Source organism: Oculina patagonica, chromosome 2 (assembly GCF_052425735.1).
Source record: "Oculina patagonica isolate OP01 chromosome 2, crgOcupat, whole genome shotgun sequence".
NCBI lineage: Eukaryota > Metazoa > Cnidaria > Anthozoa > Scleractinia > Oculinidae > Oculina > Oculina patagonica.
Genome location: NC_135759.1, coordinates 14,746,071 through 14,767,720, shown reverse-complemented (window position 1 = coordinate 14,767,720; position 21,650 = coordinate 14,746,071). Strand labels below are relative to the sequence as shown.

General features: G+C 42.9%; 2 protein-coding genes across 3 annotated transcripts in view; one reads left to right on the top strand and one right to left on the bottom strand.

Moving 5' to 3' along the window:
* LOC144643128 (uncharacterized) overlaps positions 1-21,650 on the top strand; it is a 48,185-nt gene that overhangs the window by 22,603 nt on the left and 3,932 nt on the right. The window contains exon 1 of one of the 2 annotated variants that reach the window (XM_078502289.1): positions 18,060-18,133. The exons of the other annotated variant lie outside the window; for it this stretch is intronic. The gene's annotated coding sequence lies outside the window, so the exon portion shown is untranslated. Of the gene's footprint in view, positions 1-18,059; positions 18,134-21,650 lie in introns of those variants that run through there. 2 annotated transcript variants of the gene reach the window in all.
* On the bottom strand, positions 13,886-21,384 carry LOC144642167 (uncharacterized). Its single transcript, XM_078501155.1, has 4 exons — positions 21,319-21,384; positions 19,531-19,565; positions 14,239-14,315; positions 13,886-14,010 (listed from the first exon to the last, which is right to left on the bottom strand). Exons 1-4 carry the CDS (start codon positions 21,382-21,384, stop codon positions 13,886-13,888), a joined length of 303 nt encoding a protein of 100 aa, XP_078357281.1.

Below are 21,650 nucleotides of genomic sequence, written 5' to 3'. Positions count from 1 at the left end.
GGGCCTGGGTGGCTTGGCTGGTGTGGGGGTCAGCAGGTTAAGGTGTCGGAGGTCATCAGTGATAGTGTGCCGAGGGGGCTTGGTTTGCACAGGGATGTACTTTTTTAGAAACTTTCGGTTACGGGTGGTCATCCTGCCGGAGCCATCAACACGCACGACATACTGGTCAAACTGGCGGACCTCAATCACTACGCCTGTCTTGTCCCACTTAGTGGGGTATGGGCCTGTTTGGTTCTGGATGCGTACGTGGTTGCCAACTGCCAGGGGTGGGAGTCTCTTGGTGTGCTCTGTCCATCTTTCGGCAGCTTTCATGTGGCGGTTTCGCAGAGCTTCCTCTCTCGTGGCTAGGGTGTCACTCCAGGTAGGGTGTGGTTGATAGCGGCCTGGCAGGATAGGTATAAAGTCCTTGATAGGCCTGCCGAATACACACTGTGCGGGGGAGAGCTGCGTATTAGGGTCTGGAGTGTTCCGATATTGAAGGATGGCACGCTGCAGGGAGTCGGTGTTAAGGCTGCCGTTTGGGGTTGTGTTGTCTGTGATTATCCGTTTAACTGTCTTTACACCAATCTCTGCTCTGCAGTTTGAGTGGGGGAACGCCACTGATGATAGACGGTGGTGGACACCCCACTCGTTCAGGAATTGGCATGTGGCTGCTGCAGTGAATTCCGGTCCTCCATCTGTTGCACATTCATCGGGGATGCCAAACGTGGCAAATGTGCGCCGCAGGCAGTCAATCAGGCCTTTAGATCCCTCTCGTGCTCGTTCAACAATGGGCCAGTTGGAGTAGCGATCTACCACAACGAGGTAGTTGACCCCCTTGTGGTGGAAGAAGTCAGCACAGATGCATTGGAAGGGATGAGCTGGAAGAATGGTGGGTGAGGGCGGTGCACTCGGTTGGGATGGTGCCATGCGGTTACAATGGTTGCAGGTTTCCCGTAGGGCAAGGATGGCTCGAGTGATGCCAGGCCAGAATACAGTGCTGTCAGCACGTGCGGTCATGGAGGTCACGCCTTGGTGTGCTGAGTGTAAGACGGTTAAGACATGCTGTCTGAGGGATGGTGGTATGACGATGCGATTCTTGTAGAGGATTACGCCATCGACTGTGTATAGGTGTTCGCGAAACTGATAGTACTCCCGAAGGGCAGGCAGTAGCTCATGGCGGAACTGGGGGAATCCACTCTCTATGATGTCGAGTAGCTGAGTCATGTCCCCATCACTTGTTGTAGCTAGTTTGACCCTGTCCCAGGTAACGGCCATTGTGCTCAGTGCTGAGGAAGCTGAGGATGCTAACTGGTCATCAATGTTGATTGAGCAGGTTCCTAGCCGAGGCTCGCTCTGGCGGATGCCGGCCAGGAATGAGTGTCCTGAGGCAGCTAATTGGGGTAGAACAGCCGGGGCAGTTGTGGCTGCTGCTATGTCGTCTGGCAGGATCAGCATGTCTGGTGTGGTGGTTCCTGTAGGGTGACGGGAAATGGCATCAGCGGCTTTGTGTCGCACATCGGGGATGTGTACCATTCGGAACCGGTAACGTAACGTCTTTTCCTTGAGGTTGCGTAATCTGGCGTTAGTGATCTCCTCAAGGGACCGGTCTCCAAACACCTTAAGTAGGGGCTTGTGATCCACTGCGATGATTAGGTTGCTGCAGCCCAGGACAAAAAATCGAGCTTTGTCAAGGGCATCTGCGACGGCGAGAGCTTCTCCCTCCACTGGGGCATAACGAGATTCAGCGGCATGTGTGAAGCGGCTGCCGACTAGTGCGATTTGCCAGCCGGTGTTGCAGCAGAAGGGTTCAGTGGATGGACACTGGCAGTGTTTTTGGAATAGCCAGAAACCAATGCCACTTTTGGACCAGTCGGTTGCCAGGCAGGTCGGTTTGGATTTGTCAAAGATGCGCACGCCCTCCTCAATTTCACTAATGATTACGGACTTAGATTCCTCGAAGAGCTGGTTGAGCTCATCAGTCCACTGGAAGGGAGTTCCTGGCTGGAGTAACTGTCGGAATGGCAGCATGCGTTCATTAGCAGCAAAGGCATAAGAGACCTGGTTGATGAGTCCAAACCACGAGCGTACATCAGTGATGTTGGCTGGTGTTGGGAAGTTGCTGATGGCATTGAGGTACTTTTTGCATGGCCGCACGTTGCTTGGGGTGATCTCAAATCCAGCGAACTCCACAGTGTCGGCTCCGAACACAAACTTGTCTGGGTTAAGTATGATTCCGTTGTGTCCGCAGAGGTCGAGCCAATCCACTGCCTGGAAGAAGCTCTTTTGGAGGTCATCTGCCCAAAGGAGGGTGTCATCGATGCACTTAGTTTTGTTTCGGACGTGAGAGACAATCTCGTCAAAGCGTCTCGAGTAGCCATCACCGGAGGCGATGTAACCCTGGGGTGCTGTTTTGTAGCGGTATCGACCCCATGGGGTTATGAAAGTGGTGAGGTGGCGATCTTCCGCATGGAGGGGGACGCTGTGGTAGCCATTCCAGCAGTCAAAGACGGTCTTTTTTGTGTTACTGGGTATGGAGCGTGCTTGGTGGAAGGGGCTCTGCGTGTGGTGTGTCTCGCGTGTGGCGTGGAGGTTAAGCGCCTGGAAGTCGACTGTGCGTCGAGGCTTGCCGTTCTTTTTTGCACATACAACCATGCGGTGGCACCATGTGACAGGCTCTCCTACCGGGACTTGCTCAAGCACGCCCAGTGATACGTCCTGGTCAAGTCCTGCCTTGACATCTTCTTGCCAGTGAAGTGGTACTGGTATGGGAGTGTGGTGTGCAACCGGTTCCGCACCAGGGTCAACCATTAGCCTCATAGGGATGGTCTCCATCAGCGGTAGGGGTTGGTGCTCGCAGGTGTTGAAGGTGCTGGATCGGTAGTAATCTAGGAGCCACTGCTGCAGTTTCATCTGGTTGCTTTCCATCGCTGGAAATGGGAGTTCAGTGGGCTTGGGTGGTGGTGTTTTGCGACGTGGGCAGGTGCACGGCGAGCTGGATGCGCTCTCAGGTGCCTTGGTGCTGTCTGAGGGGGGTGTTTCTGTCGCATCGCATGCTGTGTCTGGCTCGGTCGTGCTACATGCGTGGATGGTCTCGCCCACGGTGGGAAAGTTTTTGGTGATCATGCCCAGTGCCGTGCAGGTTTCCCGGCTCAGGAAAAGTTTGTCCGAGTCACTTGTCACATACACGAGTTGTCGACTTTCAAGGGTTGCACCGGACGGAGACCTGCCTGAGAACCTGAGGATGACAGCACCCAGGATCTTGATACCATTGTTGTTCACGGCGTGCATTTGCATGGTGACTGGGATCAGTTCTCTCTCACTCAGGCCAAGGCGACGGATGACTTTTATGCTAGCTAAGCAGCTCTGGCAGCCTGTGTCAGCCATAGCAGATAGTCGTACTGGTGTCAGCCGTGATGTGGGAGGGTTGTATCCCAGCGCTGTGTAGTCCTCTGGGTGGGCAGTTGCTGTAAGCTCGATGAATGGTTGGGACTTTGATGGTTGTCGGACCCAACAATCAGTTAGGTGGCAGTATAGGTGGTGGTCAAGTTTGACTACATCTCTGCCAGAATTGTTGCTGAGGCTTGTTGCGGTGCAGAGTGAGTCGAAGATTGCACCTTCGGTGGTATTGCCACTGGGTGGGGTAGGCTGTTGGGGTTTGGTGGACTTGTTCTTGCTGTTACACACGCTTGCAAAATGGTTCGGTCGCCCACACTGTTCGCAGATTGTGCCATAAGCAGGGCAGTCAGTTCGTCTTATCCTGGTCGGGGCGCTTCTGCCATGGCCGCGCTTGTTGCAGTAATAGCATGGGTCGTTGTCTCCAGCTTTACGCCGTTTAATGTCATCCTGTTTAGCACGACGGTATTGGCTGCTTGCGGCATCTACACCTTGGCTTTGCAACAGGCGGCCAGCGGATCGTTTTCCAGCCTCTTTTGCCTCTATAAATTTGAACACTTCTTCGAGGGTCATTTCCTGATTCCTTTCTCCTAGTAGATCCAGTTGTATTTCGCTGTCGGCCAGGCCGCGTGTTACGACGTCGCGCAAAACATTTTCTGTGTAGTTAACTTCGATTGCACAACCAGGGCAGGTGACCAAAAATTTGCAGACGCCGGCTTGGCCGCGAAGGCGGGCACCAAAACTTCGGATCGTTTCGTCCCGGTCCTGGCGCATGTTGTGCAGTTGAACTCGGGCAACCATTGTATTTTCCTCCCTCACGGCAAGTTTTTTGATGGCCTCCATCACTTGATCGGCAGTTTTGTCAGTGAGGGAGCCGCCTGCGTTTCGTGTTAGGTCCTTCCGAAGCTGTTCATCGCAGCACTCAAGGAGTTGGATGACTTTATCTTTGCCTGTGACGTTGGTCGCTGCGACATAGTCGCCCCAACGGGTGAGAAAATACGACCAATCCTCGCTTGACCCTGCGGCAGAGATTGTTGGGCGCCGTACTTTTTCGAGTTTGGTGTTTGGGGCGGTGTTTGGGGCGGCGCTTGGTGCAGCAGCGGCGACTACAGGAGCGGTGTGTGTGCCTGACGAGTGAACCGAGATCAAAACGGCCGCGAGCGCGTCTGTCACCTCTTCCGTTTCGTAGGTGCATTCCGGGAACGGGCACTTGTATTTCTTCGCCATCTGCTGTGGTCTGACCTTGTTTGCTGTAATGGTCTGTCGCTACGGCGAAGGAAGGGTTGTTTCTGTGTGAAAACAAAGATGGCGGTCGCGGTCGATGGTTGTGTTCCGTGTGGCGTACGACGAAGAAATCCGCTTGTTGTCGGTGTTTCCTTCGCCTATTCACTGCTTGGTTGGACGTGTTCTCGTCATAGATAGGAATGTATCCATTTCATTGAGAAATACACTTTAATATCGACGAGCATTCTCACTTAAGAATGACGAGAACATGTAACAAGAACAACGTGGTACGAACGACTCGTACCAGGCCCCTATCGGGCAAATCATAGTCAGTGTCCAGATCTCTCTCTAATTATATCATTCTGCTCTATAGACATTAACTTGTTTATCGATATATTTGTAGTTCAGTTATTTTGGTTATGTTAAAATTATAAAAATTACCATTTGTGTACAGCGAAAAAGCTATTGGTAATAAACTTTTGTTGTTGTTGTTGTAAAAAGTTCAAAAGTAGCAGCCAGTGGAAAATCGATATAGTGACAGAAAAAAGGATTAAAATGCAGTAAAATATTCTTTGGCAAACGTCCTCCATTCGTAAGAGTCTGAAAGAAACTACCTTATTGTTTTTATTTTTTGGAAAATCTCGAAATGAAAAAAATATTTTTAACGAATTTTTAGTGCTTTAAACGTATTTTTGCCCAAATTTCGAAAATTAAGACCCGCGAAATATGCCTGTTCCATTCTCGCGAAATTAAGTTCCCGCGAAAATAAGTAACAATAAGGTAGATAACTGCTAGTGATGTCGAGTCACGGGCGACGAAATTGTGGTTATTATAAATGGCTGTGAAAAGTTGTTTGTGAAGATATTTACTAATATAAGGAGTACCCAGAAGGTCTTCGAATTAGATTGCTCAGATATCCAAACAGCTTGACGTCACAGAAGCAAACCACATGACGGTTGGCCGAACGTTCCTTGCGATATTCTGTACTTTGAGGACTAAACACTTCGAAGAGGTTTCAAGCTGGTGTTAAGTCAATGATCATTTTGTTTGTACTTGTTGAACTGAATAAGCCAGGAGAAAAAGCTTTCGTATCATAGACACTTTAAGGAATAGGCCTTATTCATGATAACGTCATATGCTTAAAATTCACCACAAGCCTCGTTTGCGCGAATTATTGTCAAACTTCTGCCGCCTTCATGCAGTTTCCACGTGTGTATTCTTTTCATCTTTGCTGATTTGGCAATTCGTTCATGATAAAAATACTGAATCTGCACTTTGAAAGCGAGGCTTGGTGGTGAAACTAGCCACTCTAACGAGAACACACCTAAGGGTTATTGCACGCGATACGATTGCATGATCTGCTGAATATATAACGTTATCAAGTATATTCTATGGAGTTGTTACGGACACGTCGGAGAATTTTGACGAAAACGAGAGAAATGCATAGAGACCACGAGGCGCAACTGAGGTTATGTCATGAGTGTAAGCGCGCGCAAGTTCTTGAACATTTTATAAAGGAATTAGCAGGCTTGCTTCTTGTGGTCTTTGTGGCTCTATGTGTAGTTCGCCCGTGTTCTTAGAAATTATCGCGTTGCGTGCGCAATTTCTTGAACGTTTTGTAACTTACAAATAATAAAGGCAAGACCATGATAATACTACAGAAAACGACGGAAATGTTTGAAAACGAGACAACTGCAGACTTCAAACGGCTGTGGCCTCCTGCGCAGAGCACGTTGAGGATCTTATCTATGTTTTTATCCCTAGGTAAAATACACTGTTAGTCTTGCCTTGAAGTAAGGGTTAAAAGCTGTATCCTTTAATAGTAGTTAAGGTGAAGAATGATGTTTTAAGTCAACGGCTAGCAAACTTGTATGACAGTCCATTCAGTCTTCGTATTCGTATTGAGGAACACCTGAAGTAGAAAAGTCATATAGATTGAGATCCATTTTATAACATTTGTCTACCGTTTGCAATGAAAGTTACCAAATTTATGTATTCTATAATGCAAATTGCCTCCGAGATAATACTGATAGTCCCTTCCACCTAGTCTCCCTCCGCTCTTGCTCTTATCGACAATTTTCCCGGTCCAAGTACCCCGAGATGAACAGAGTTTGCACGAGACCTGGAAAACATGGGAAGTCACGGAGTTTTAGAATGTCATTTTCCAGGCCTGGAAAGTCATGGAATTTAAGTGTGGGCCGTGAAAAGTCATGGAAAATTACGTCGATTATACAAAATAGATTAAGCAATGTTTCTTTTTCGCGAAGTAAAAATCAGAATCACCATAAATCAAGAAAATTTTTGAAAATTTGGAAAAAGGGTCAAGTTTAGGTCATGGACAACATGGAAATAGAATTTTAAAAGCTGAAAGGAGTATAAACCTAGCATGAACTGAAATAAAAGGAAGTAAAAACGCGAGCGGAAGTGATATTTGGTCTTTCAGCGTACTTGTGTCTCATTGGCTGCGGTCACATCTACGACGTAACTAAAGTTTAACTAAAGTAAATGGTTTGAACCCAGGAGTATCAGTAGTTCGTATAGTGTGATCGTCCGGGTGAGAGTAGTTCTGAGAAGAACTGTTGTTGGTGACTGACGTTTCGACAACCTGAGCGGAAGTCATCTTCAGAGTCAAGTGAAAAGTTTGTTTGTAGTCGTCAGGTATCTGTACAGTCTTGATGGCGTCAATAAAGTTCTCAGTAGATTGTAGTTTACGTCTGGATTGGTCTGTAAGAGGTTGTAGTATAGTCGTCAGGTATTTAGACAGTTGGTACGTAGGGGACCCACAGAACGAGACTATGGGTCGCATCGGTATACCCGAAATCTGACATCTGTTACTACAGCGACTTTACCCTACATCAAGGGCACTTCTGAGACTATTGCGCGGATCCTACAACCCTACAATATCCGTGTAGCTCACAAACCTATAACAACGTTACGACATTTACTGACCAACGTTAAAGACAGGGACGAACCTAACAACAGACAGGGAGCGATTTATAAGATCAAATGCTCCGACTGCCAGGCCTCCTACATCGGAGAGACCGGTAGAAACTTGACCACGAGACTGACTGAACACAAACGAGCGACGAGAAATGGTGATGTCAACAATCACATTTCTGAACACCACCGACTTACTAAACACAAAATCGACTGGGACTCTGCTGAATGCTTAACCTACAGTACTAACTATTTTCAACGACTGACTCTGGAAAGCTGGTACACAAACTTAGAACAGACGCCTATCAACAGATGTCAACAACTACCGGCACCTTACAAACGACTTATTCACGACGTAAACAAAAGCGACAAACGAACCGCCAACAGAACGACTTAATTTGACTAACAATAGACGGAACAGAATGACTTAATTAGACTAACAATAGACGGATCGAAACTGACCAATTACTGATGACAAACTTTACACGAGTCTTACAGCCAATAACATCACGGCTTAACTGACCAATCAGCTTCAACGGACCAGACTTATAACATCATCGACTGACAACAACTTTTCACTTGACTCTGAAGATGACTTCCGCTCAGGTTGTCGAAACGTCAGTCACCAACAACAGTTCTTCTCAGAACTACTCTCACCCGGACGATCACACTATACGAACTAAAGTTTAACTATAGTTACTCTCAAGCTACGTGACGTCACGCCTAACTATAGTTAGTGCTTTCGGTCGTCTTTGCAGTCACACCAATGCAGTTAACTATAGTTAGTTCTGATTAGCTTTTGAATAATTTCGAATTTAAATTATTTCATGACAGCCCTTGTGATGCTAGAAGCCAAAGAATTCAAGCTTCATTTTTGCTAACATTGGTGATATGTAATTTCTTGGCATGTTGTTTTTCTTTTTTCCTTCCCTTCACGCTTTGTTTTGCATATTTATGTTCATCTGGCACGTGCGAAAAGAATTGTCGCATACTGATTGGTTTTTCGTTTGTAAACTTAAGACTAACCCATGAACCCTGCTTGGGTATAACTATAGTTAGTCTGTATTGTTTTGGATCAGCGAGGCGTAAATTTTCTAGCTATAGTTAGGGCGAACAGAGAAGCGGTCACATTACCGAAATAGCTAACTATAGTTTACGCCGTCTTAACTATAGTTAGCAGTCTAGATGTGACTGCATCCATTGTGTCTTGATTAATTGATTGATTGACGTGGTGGGGTGGGGAGGCGTAGCCTGAACTTCAGACATCCCTCTGTGCTCGCCTACTCGCCAGAAGGGACGTCTGAACACATATGGGCCTAATGCCGTCCGGTGACGTCACTACCCGAAAACCGGGTAGTGATTTTGATTGGTTGATTTAAAAAATATTTGCATAATTATGTGAAATTATGACTGAATTTTACCGCGCGAGGATTGTAATTTAAAAACGTTTGGAAAGTTCGAAAGAGTTCACCTTCCCAGAAATGAATTTATTAGTCATTTACCTTGAGTTTATTACTTTATTAGTTTACCTACGGATGAAGAATAGTAATGGAAATCGGTAGGTTTTAAGTTGGCGGCATTCGTCGCTTCGACATGCAGTGTTTTGCCAAATTTACACGTATTCTTGTTTTGTCAACAAAGCCGCTCGATACTTATGTCCTGCAGCCTCGATGAGCCAGTGATTTCTGAACTCAGTGCCCACGGTCAAGTAGGATATTTTTGTATTGAATTCCGTTTCTTGATGCCTCTGTAACCGTCTAAATTGATTCATTTAAGTACTCACGAGTGTGTTGTATTTGTCCGCTGCGTAACATATTATATTTTGATCGCTAGATAAATTAAATCGGTTCCGTAAAAGAACATAGCCTGCAGTCGATTAAAATCTCATTCATTTGTCGCAAGTTTTCAATAGTTTACTGTTAAAACAATTTTACCCTGTAATCCTTTATTGAAGCGATTTTTCTTTCACAATTTCATGGCCTCGACAGAAACTTTTCCGCATGAATTAAAACCAAAGTGTAGTGACGTCACAGGACGGCATTAGGCACAGATGTGTTCAGACGTCCCTTCTGGCGAGTAGGCGAGCACAGAGGGATGTCTGAAATTCAGGCTAGGGGAGGCGTAGGTTGGCAACTTTAGTTGTGTTGCGATAGTTTTCGCCATTTTTAGATGAGTTCTAAAAATACTTGAACTGAGGAAGGACAACGACATGTCAAGGCCATGGTCATTTGTCCTTCACTGCATGTTTATTTATTTATCTGAATAATGCTTGAAATAGTTGAAATCAGTGGGCTTATTGTTTCAGATCAGACAGTCTGAATCTACATTACAAACTTCATTTGAAACAAAATTTGCTTGAATCGCATTCGGTAGGAGTTTTGTGCGAGTTTGTTTTTATTGTTTGTTTGTTTGTTAACATCAAACGACCACATCCATGTTCCGGTTAAGTAATCAAGTCTTTGAAACATTATAACTTACCCATTAATTTTTGCGTGCGCTCATTGGACAAAACGCATCACGTGGTACAAAATCGGACGACGGGTATCAGCGAATATACCCCGTCCGATTTGATATCCGTTGCCCGATTTTGTAGGCAAGCACAAAACAAACGAATAAAATCACCTTTTTACGACTGAATTTTCAATGAAGGAGTATAGTGGGTAGCCCGACTTCACTCACATGGTTGGTCGGTTGGTTGGTTGGTTGGTTGGTTGGTCCATCAGCTGTAAACATTTTGATAAGAGAAGTAAGAGTGTAGCAAGGCGGCCGTAATAAGGCTATTTTTAAGGTTTAACAAGGAATACAAAAGCAAAGAAACAAAATGCGGCTGAAAATTATGTGTGGAAGGTACTTGACCGCCGAAAAAGTGCGATATTTGCATGCGTTACAGCTGCTTGTAACGCATGCATGAAACTGACACTCGCGCATTCATACTATACATAGAAGATTCCTCGCATAACATAATTTCCTATTGCAAAGATAACGTCGGAATTTTCAAATACGATAAACAAGTTTAGCGATGCACCGATCGATCTCTTTCGTATACTTATAATTACCTGAATCAGTCTATATGTTCTGATATATTTATTTACAGCGTTATTACTTTACGGCTTACATGTAAATGCTTTTATTCTCCAATGTATACAGGAGCGATAGAATAAACAAACCATTTTAGTGCTGCGTGGTAAAAACAGAAAAAAAAGGGAAAAAGGAACAGACACTTCTGGGTTTTGATCTCACGACCTCTCACACTCCATCCTGAAACCTACACGACTGAGCTAATCCGACAATCTCAATCACGTAAAATGAAAAGATTTTATATCAATGTAATAGACATTGTGGGGTCAACCGCCGATTGTCTGCAATTGTCACGCATGTTTCCTCGTTTTTTTGCTTTTTTAATTGCATCAAAGAAATGTTTGAACATTTGCCGCTCATATATATTCAAGATATGAAAACCAAATGTAAAACTTGGTGAAAAAAAATTCAGTCGTGGCTCGAAGAGCACTTTGATTAAATTCTAATTTTTATGAGATCACAGAGTTAAAATATCACGTAAATCAATCAACTTGCATTTATTTCAACCACGTTACGACGGGTTTATTACGTAGCTTTTTTCTTATAAATTTACTGGCGATAGAGCGCGTTGTAGAAATTAATCGGAGGGTTATAAAATAAATAAACCCCTTTCTGACTTGCTGGTGTATTGGAGGATAATGCCCTTGGCTAAAATATTGTCCTCAAAATTTCACAGTTGCCCTCGAAGCTTCGCTTCTCGGCCAACTGTTCATTTTTCTACAATCTTTCAGCCTCGGGCATTATCCTTTAATATACCAGCCGCCTGAAGGGGTTTATTTACTAAATATTATACGGCCCTGTTTCACAGGGACTGGGAACTACCAAATTCACGAATTTGATTTGCCAAAATTAATATTGATCGGCACCAGACCGGTACACTTGCGGTAAGAATACAAAAGCATTGATTGAAAATACGAAGTGGAAAAGCCAAAGAGCTTGTAGAGAAAATAAAGGGGGGAAAGAGGGCGAGTTTAAACTTTACCTGGCGTCCTTATTTTGTCTTTCTAGTGCTTCGAAGAGCCATACGGGCGATTTTCGTTTCAACGGTCTATTCCACACTCTCTTTTTGAGTTATTTTTTCAAAATAGCTCTTAAGTCGGCGCGATGTTCCGTGACTCAGTGGGTCAGTGGGTCAGTGGGTCAGTGAAGTATGTTTGTTTGTCACACCAACCAGATTTCAGGTACTATCAGAACCAATCAAATTGCAGTTTATAAAGGCGAAGTAATCTGACGAAATTACGTGTTGCAGCGTGTCGCAGTTCGTTTTCGTTGAAAGATTAATTGGTGAGTTGTGAATTATCATGGATAGTACCAGTAGTACTGGTAGTACCAGTAGTAGGTAATGCTCCCATGATAACCGTCACGAATATAGATAGTACTTAAAGAACGATAACCGTCACGAATATAGATAGAAACATCACGAATAAAGTACTTAAGATACCAATAGTGCCAGTAGTACCAGTAGTACCAATAGTACCTGTAGTACCTGTAATACCAGTAGTACCAGTAGTACCAATAGTACCTGTAGTACCTGTAGTACCAATAGTACCTGAAGTACCGGTAGTACCTGTAGTACCTGTAGTACCAGTAGTACCTGTAGTACCTGTAGTACCTGTATGTAGTACCAATAGTACCTGAAGAACCGGTAGTACCTGTAGTACCTGTAGTACCTGTAGTACCAGTAGTACCTGTAGTACCTGTAGTACCAATAGTACCTGTAGTACCAGTAGTACCTATAGTACCTGTAGTACCAGTAGTACCCGTAGTACCTGTAGTACCTGTAGTACCAATAGTACCTGAAGAACCGGTAGTACCTGTAGTACCTGTAGTACCAGTAGTACCTGTAGTATCTGTAGTACCAATAGTACCTGTAGTACCAGTAGTACCTGAAGTACCTGTAGTACCAGTAGTACCTATAGTACCTGTAGTACCTGTAGTACCAATAGTACCTGAAGTACCGGTAAAACCTATAGTACCTGTAGTACCAGTAGTACCTATAGTACCTGAAGTACCGGTAGTACCTATAGTACCTGTAGTACCAATAGTACCTATAGTACCTGTAGTACCAGTAGTACCTATAGTACCTGTAGTACCAGTAGTACCTATAGTACCTGAAGTACCGGTAGTACCTATAGTACCTGTAGTACCAATAGTACCTGTAGTACCAATAGTACCAGTAGTACCTATAGTACCAGTAGTACCTGTAGTACCTGTAGTACCAGTAGTACCTGTAGTACCAGTAGTACCTATAGTACCAGTAGTACCAATAGTACCTGAAGTACCGGTAGTACCTATAGTACCTGTAGTACCAATAGTACCTGTAGTACCGATAGTACCTGTAGTACCAATAGTACCTGAAGGACCGGTAGTACCTATAGTACCTGTAGTACCAGTAGTACCTATAGTACCTGTAGTACCAGTAGTACCTGTAGTACCAGTAGTACCTATAGTACCTGTAGTACCAGTAGTACCAGTAGTACCTATAGTACCTGTAGTACCAGTAGCACCAGTAGTACCTGTAGTACCACTAGTACCAGTAGTACCAGTAGTACCTGTAGTACCAGTAGTACCTATAGTACCTATAGTACTAGTAGTACCTATAGTACTAGTAGTACCAGTAGTACCAGTAGTACCTATAGTACCAGTAGTACCAGTAGTAAAAGAAGTACCTGAAGTAATGGTACTACCGGTAGTATCAGTAGTACCAGTAGTACCTATAGTACTAATAGTACCTGTAGTACTAGTAGTACCAGTAGTACTAGTAGTACCAGTAGTACTAGTAGTACCAGTAGTACCAGTAGTACTAGTAGTACCAGTAGTACTAGTAGTACCGGTAGTACCAGTAGTACCGGTAGTACCAGTAGTACTAGTAGTACCTGAAGTAATGGTACTACCGGTAGTACCAGTAGTACCAGTAATACCAGTAGTACCTATAGTATTAGTAGTACCAGTAGTACCTATAGTACTAGTAGTACCAGTGGTACTAGTAGTACCGGTAGTACCAGTAGTACCAGTAGTACCGGTAGTACTAGTAGTACCTGAAGTAATGGTACTACCAGTTGTACCAGTAGTACTAGTAGCACCTGAAGTAATGGTACTACCGGTAGTACCGGTAGTACTAGTAGTATCAGTAGTAATGGTACTACCGGTAGTACCGGTAGTACCAGTAGTACCGGTAGTAACCAGTACTACCGGTACTACTGATACTACCGGTAGTACCATTACTACTGGTACTACTAGTACTACTAGTACAACTGGTAGTACCATTACTTCAGGTACTACTAGTACTACTGGTACTACCGGTACTACTGGCACTACCGGTACTACTAGTACTACCGGTACTACTAGTACTATAGGTACTACTGGCACTACTGGTACTACCAGTACTACTGGTACTACAAATACTACTGGTACTACTGGTACTACCGGTAGTACCATTACTTCAGGTACTACTAGTACTACTGGTACTACCAGTACTACTGGTACTACCGGTACTACTAGTACTACTGGTACTACTAGTACTATAGGTACTACTGGTACTACTAGTACTATAGGTACTACTGGTACTACTGGTACTACCGATAGTACCATTACTTCAGGTACTACTAGTACTACTGGTACTACCGGTACTACTGGTACTACCGGTACTACTAGTACTACTGGCACTACTAGTACTACTGGTACTACTGGTACTACTGGTACTTCAGGTACTACAGGTACTACTGGTACTACCAGTACTACAGGTACTACTGGTACTACTGGTACTACAGGTACTACAGGTACTACAGGTACTACTGGGACTACCAGTACTACCGGTACTAAAGGTACTACTGGTACTACTGGTACTACCAGTACTACTGGTACTACAGGTACTACAGGTACTACAGGTACTACCAGTACTACCAGTACTACCAGTACTACAGGTACTACTGGTACTACCAGTACTACAGGTACTACAGGTACTACTGGTACTACTGGTACTACAGGTACTACAGGTACTACTGGTACTACTGGTACTACCAGTACTACCGGTACTACCGGTACTACTAGTACTACTAGTACTACAGGTACTACTGGTACTACCAGTACTACAGGTACTACTAGTACTACTGGTACTACAAGTACCACTGGTACTACTGGTACTACCAGTACTACAGGTACTACAGGTACTACCAGTACTACTGGTACTACTGGTACTACAGGTACTACAGGTACTACAGGTACTACTGGTACTACTGGTACTACCAGTACTACAGGTACTACCGGTACTACAGGTACTACTGGTACTACAGGTACTACTGGTACTACAGTTACTACTGGTACTACAGGTACTATTGGTACTACAGGTACTACTGGTACTACAGGTACTACTGGTACTACAGGTACTACAGGTACTACTGGTACTACAGGTACTACTGGTACTATCGATACTATAGGTACTACTGGTACTACAGGTACTACTAGTACTACAGTTACTACTAGTACTACTGGTACTACAGGTACCACTGGTACTACTGGTACTACCAGTACTACAGGTACTACAGGTACTACAGGTACCACTGGTACTACTGGTACTACCAGTACTACCGGTACTACAGGTACTACTGGTACTACTAGTATTACTAGTACTACAGGTACTACTGGTACTACTGGTACTACCAGTACTACAGGTACTACTCGTACTATTGGTACTACAGGTACTACTGGTACTACTGGTACTACAGGTACTACTGGTACTACCAGTACTACAGGTACTACAGGTACTACTGGTACTACATGTATCACTGGTACTACTGGTACTACTGGTACTACAGGTACTACTGGTACTACAGGTACTACAGGTATATACTACTACTGGTACTACAGGTACTACAGGTACTACTGGTACTACCAGTACTACCGGTACTACAGGTACTACAGGTACTACTGGTACTACTGGTACTTCAGGTACTACAGGTACTACTGGTACTACCAGTACTACAGGTACTACTGGTACTACTGGTACTACAGGTACTACAGGTACTACAGGTACTACTGGGACTACCAGTACTACCGGTACTAAAGGTACTACTGGTACTACTGGTACTACCAGTACTACTGGTACTACAGGTACTACAGGTACTACAGGTACTACCAGTACTACCAGTACTACCAGTACTACAGGTACTACTGGTACTACCAGTACTACAGGTACTACAGGTACTACTGGTACTACAGGTACTACAGGTACTACTGGTACTACTGGTACTACCAGTACTACCGGTACTACCGGTACTACTAGTACTACTAGTACTACAGGTACTACTGGTACTACCAGTACTACAGGTACTACTAGTACTACTGGTACTACAAGTACCACTGGTACTACTGGTACTACCAGTACTACAGGTACTACAGGTACTACCAGTACTACTGGTACTACTGGTACTACAGGTACTACAGGTACTACAGGTACTACTGGTACTACTGGTACTACCAGTACTACAGGTACTACCGGTACTACAGGTACTACTGGTACTACAGGTACTACTGGTACTACAGGTACTACAGGTATATACTACTACTGGTACTACAGGTACTACAGGTACTACAGTTACTACTGGTACTACAGGTACTATTGGTACAGCAGGTACTACTGGCACTATTGGTATTTTAAGTACTTTATTCGTGATGTGTCTATCTATATTCGTGACGGTTATCATGGGACCATTACCGTACAAAGTTCCCAACTTCGGCCCGAATTTAATAAATCCTTCTGTAGTTATGTTATCAAAAAGGGCTTTGCTACGCTAAACTGTTGGAAACAAATGTCATAAAAATAAAAAACTTTTATGTTCAGCGAGCCGTAAACATGTTGTCTCGAACAAATTAGTCTTCCCTGTCGCGTCGCGTCGCGTCGGCTTCGATTAAAATCAATTTTACATATGGGTAAACCATCCAGTTTCATCCGGTTTACAAACGCAGAAGACTTGAAATTGAAGACAGTAAAGATTATGCCTTACAGAAATCGTTAAATATGTGTTTTCATACAAAAAAGTTACAATTTGACCAAATTTCTACATGCATGATATTTATTTATCGGCAAATCACTTGCGTGATCGCTCATGCGAAACGTTGTCTTGCACTTCAAGCTACTTTCCTTGACAAGTTCTAAAATCTTCGAGTTCAGAAATCGCCATGACTTTCGAGCAACATGTCTTGTTTCTCCTCAACTACCAAACTTGGAAAGTTCAGTCGGGCCGAAGTCGGAAAATTTGTATCGATGTTTGCACCGTAATTGGCAACTTCATAACAACGTTTCCAATTTCCCAACAAACTTCGCAAAGCGGGCGGCCAAAGTAAAATGAAATCAACTGTAAAACATTTCGTTCAAACATTGAACCGGTACAAGTAACTTTACTGTTAAAAGCAACTACGATCGATAGCAAAAACAGAATAAGAGCGTGCCATTTCGTGACAACTTGATAACTCAATTAGTTCTTGTTTGTTGAATAGAATTTACGTTGTGAATGAACGAAAATCTTTGTTGAACAGTTTTGACAGGAAACAAATACTCCAGGTGTACTGCGCTTTAAAGAACTTTTCCGAAGAGAGTGGTTTTTTTTTATTTGATTCGTTTATTACTTCGTTTATTATAGTACTTTTCGTTCAATGTCTATATGGAGACGTGGCTTTTTTCGAGAAAAACAAGGGTATCGTGTTACGTTCGTTTTAAAAAAAACAAAGGTATCATGTTACAAAAGTGAGAAAAACAACGGTATCATGAAACAGTGTTTGGCAAAAAGCCGAAAGTATTCCGTAACAAACAAAAGTAACCCGTTACGGTTGCTACAAAGCTAGCAACAAAATAAGAACGTGCCATTTTGTGACATTTTGACAATTGAATTAGTTTTGTTTTTTAATTAAATGATGAAAATTTCCGTATTAAATAAAACAGTTCTGATGTATCAAAATGCATGTAAAAATTATTATGTTTGCAAGCAAACTTTGTGCAAAAAAGTGACTCCGTGGGGCGCCATACACAAATAGCTCAACCCATGGCATAAACCATCCCAACAGGACAATCACCCAGTTTCACCCCAAGCCACCCCATAAATTGAAAAAATAACTCCTGCACGCTTAGCGTGCCTATGTTTTTTTAAGTATGGCTTTCCGAAGCACTAAGAAGAGGAAATAAAGACACCAGGTAAGGTGTCAACCTTTACGCAAGTACGCTACAGACCTCCTGGTCGGTAAATAAGAGCTTTATGTCACAGAAAAGGTATGGAAGTCACTTAATACAGTAAAAAGAGCTATCTTGCCCTGGGTGGTCGGTAGGCGGGAATAAAAAAGAAAGATCCGAAAGATGATATCCCCGAGTCCAATCCAAAAATTGCAGACATGTTTCTTTTGCGATTAGACTGGGACTAGCGTTATCAGCAACTTACTCAAAGAGCGTCGTTCGTGTCGGTCTGTGTTGTCTGTGTTGCCCGTACAAGATTCTTGATCAAGTAAACAGCAAAGGATTCTTCTAGTGAAGGTAAGATAACATTTAAAACGCCTTTGGTGCATAGTAGATGTATTTGGGTGCTAGGATTCCTAAACTAGATCAGGCTTTGAGCCTCCATCTTTATATCTTTAGCGATTACACCCGATAACATCGATAGCATCCTTATACATGTGGCTGTACAGTTTAAGGTCGCGCAGGACCCTAGCAATCATTATGTATGTATTTATTGAAAGAGTATGCACGAACTGCGACGACTGAAGCCGACAACAAACGAAATATTCACGAGAATGTACAAGTAATTACACGGTATTGTTCTCAGCTTTGCGTACCGTGCGCTGAAACAAAGCAAATTATCATAATTAGATTCACAGCTGTGAATATGGGGGTGTCTGGAAAACCCGAATAGCGAATAGCGAATAGTCGCGAATAGCGAATAGTACGAATAGTGCGAATAGTCGCGAATAGTGACGAATAGTCGCGAATAGTGACGAATAGTCGCGAATAGTCACGAATAGTGACGAATAGTCGCGAATAGTCACGAATAGTGACGAATAGTTGTTGAATAGTCGCGAACAGTGACGAATAGCCGTAAGTACACTCTTTTTTTTATATAAGAATACAGTTTTCCGACCCAGGCTGAATATTCTTATTTTTCTGCCGAGTCTAGGCTGAAAATATTCTTATGAACATTCTTAGAAAATACCGTTTGACATTTCTGTTTTTAAAATAGCAAGTATTGGGTAACCAATTACTGTGTTTGGTGTCCAGATCTGTATCGTGTTACATTGTGCACATGTACCATTGCTTTTCGTTGCAGCCTGGCCGTTTTGGCTTTAAACAAAGCATTCCTCACAGATATAAAGTGACGGAAATGAAAATACCTGATTTTGTTTCAACTAAAAACTATATTCTTTTCAAAATCTCAGCCTCGGGTTTATTCTTAAGAGGGTACCAAAGGGGGGTTCGTGATCCCGTTTCACGCACAAGTTTTAACCAAATTCACGTGTCACGTATACTTGAAACAGCAAAATTCACGGATCACGTTTCTTTTCTAACTATTTTTCACGCGTCACGGTCTAATTTTTGCCCTATTTTCACGCGTCACGGACTAATTTTTGCCCTTTTCACGTGTCACGCATAAACCCTTTGCCCCCCTCTCTTAAAATATTTTTAAAAATTCGCAAAATTCAGCCTCGATATTCTTATAAACTAGATTCTTATGAAATAAAAAGAGTGTAGTCGCCGTGAATAAGCCTACAGGGATTCTACAAAATTTACTGCCACACGCACAGAGCAATCTAGAAGTTCAAGCAAATTATGTATCATATGCTTGCCCGCTCACTCTAAAAGAGAGTGCAAGTCAAGATGTAACTATATGAATTACTTTTATTGATCTTGCCGACCGACCATAAACTGTATTTACTCACATTTCATTCTCATGAATCGCGATCCGAGGCACGTTCTATCAGCAAAACAATAAAATACAAATGAGAGAAAAGTGGTCTGTAATTAGTTTATCGATGTGAAAAGACATGAGAAGTTGTGTTATAAAAAAATAACAACGCCAAAGTCAGTCTTATTCGCAGCCGTTGTTTAGGCTCGTCACGCAACGCTTGCTTGCATTAATTTTATTCCCCTTTCTTTTTTGGACTCTGCCTGGGGCTGTCGATCACCGGCAAGAAAACAAAAAACACAATAATAAGCTATTGCAGACACTTTTTCAACGGTATATAAAAACATAAGAAATTCCATTTATCATTTATAACTTCTCTCCTACCAAGCATCTATTTTAGCGGGAAAATCTCACGTTGTTGCGAGGTACTGGGAACTACATGTCTCTAATTCGTCACTAGGCGCGACTAATCGTCACTATTCGCAACTATTCATCACTATTTGTCACTATTCGCGACTATTCATCACTATTCGTCACTATTCGCAACTATTCGTCACTATTCGTCACTATTCGCGAGCATTCGTCACTATTCGCGACTATTCGCAGTATTTGCTATTCGCGACTATTCGCACTATTCGTACTATTCGCTATTCGCGACTATTTGCTATTCGCTATTCGGGTTTTCCAGACACCCGTGAATATGGCACACGTTGTTGTAAACATTGACTTGGGAGGTTTTCGGAAGCCTCCGCCGATATAGAATTTCAGAAGCTGATTCGCGGGGAACATAAACTTGTTGTACTCTATTGTGTTCTGACAAGAGCGAATTTTGAAACGTTCTTCTCAAATGAAGGTAGCACGTTTCAAAGTTTAGATTTCACATTTTTACTCTCTTAGAAGCCATTAACTTCTAGCAGTTTTTGAAATAGAAAATTTCGTTCTTGTCAAGACACAAAAGAGGTTATGGTTTATCACTAGGTTATATAATAATTTGGACACAAAATCGCATTATCTGCAGTTAAACTTTTAAGAGCTTGTAACATCACAGTAAATGGTCATCTCTCAGTAAAAGGACAATCATGATGTAATTCCATAATTCCCTAATATCCTTGATAAGTTTTACAGGAATCGTTGTTCAAAATGTAGCGAATATAAAAGCTTTACAAGATAGCACCCCGTCAAGAAATTTGGCTAATGAATTTATTAATGAGCAAGGGTCCTGCGCAACCTTAAGGGAAGTTTTCGGTAAAGCCCCATACTTAATTATGCATGCACATTATTACACACATTCCTTCACAAACAAACGGATGGAACGAATGGAACGAAAGTCACAAAATTGTATGTCCGTATTACAGAGGTCACCACTATGACGCCACTTCTGACTTCGTTGACAACGTATTGTCTTATGTAACTCGAAATGTTCTGCAATGCAATGCTGCAGGTAAAAAATAACATTAAGCACAAATCCAAAACATCTAAGATGATTAAAACGTTACATTGACAGACAGACAGACATACCGTTTATTTAATGTGGACAAGTACATGCTTAGCTGTTCGCTAGTTTCCAGGTGCTCCACGTAACCACAAACAGGAAATTGCGGGTGTGTTTAAAACACGAAATGGCGAAGTAGCGTAATGATATAATAATTAAAGATAAGAGCCAAATTATATTAAAGATAAGAGCCAAATTAAGTTAAATGATATTACTGTTCCACTGAAATCCGCATCTGTTGCCTGATTTATTTTGTGTACAATGTAAGGACAAGGGAATAAATCCCGACAAATTAAAGAAAATAATTGCATTTGACGAAGCAGAACTCACACTAATCGTGCCATTTTCAGACACGTGGGTTGCTAAGCTGGGTGGTTTTGAGCTTTCGGCGCCCATCTTGGGTAGACTGGTGGACCGTAGCCTTGATCTCATGCAGAACAATAAGGCGTCAATTTTGGAATCACACAAACATGTTTTGCTTGAAGAAATGGCCGAAATGGTACCCAAAGTTAAAATAATACCGAAAATGACATGGAAAGCACAAAAGGGTTTTATTAAGAGAAGTAGAGTTTTAATCCGCCACCGAACGTTGTTAAAATAATGGCCGTTCATGGAAAATTGTTTGCTTGCAGTTAGTTGCTCTTAGTTCGACTCCTGTTTGC

What these genes read in the sequence shown, in the direction of transcription:
- LOC144642167 (XM_078501155.1), bottom strand. Translation starts at nt 21,384, where the DNA reads ATGGGCGCCGAAAGCTCAAAACCACCCAGCTTAGCAACCCACGTGTCT. An exon ending in CTGAAAATGGCACGATTAGT is followed by an intron (nt 19,566 to 21,318) that starts GTGAGTTCTGCT and finishes TTTTGCTGATAG; the next exon opens with AACGTGCCTCGGATCGCGAT. An exon ending in GCGATTCATGAGAATGAAAT is followed by an intron (nt 14,316 to 19,530) that starts GTGAGTAAATAC and finishes TAGTACCTGAAG; the next exon opens with TACCAGTAGTACCAGTAGTA.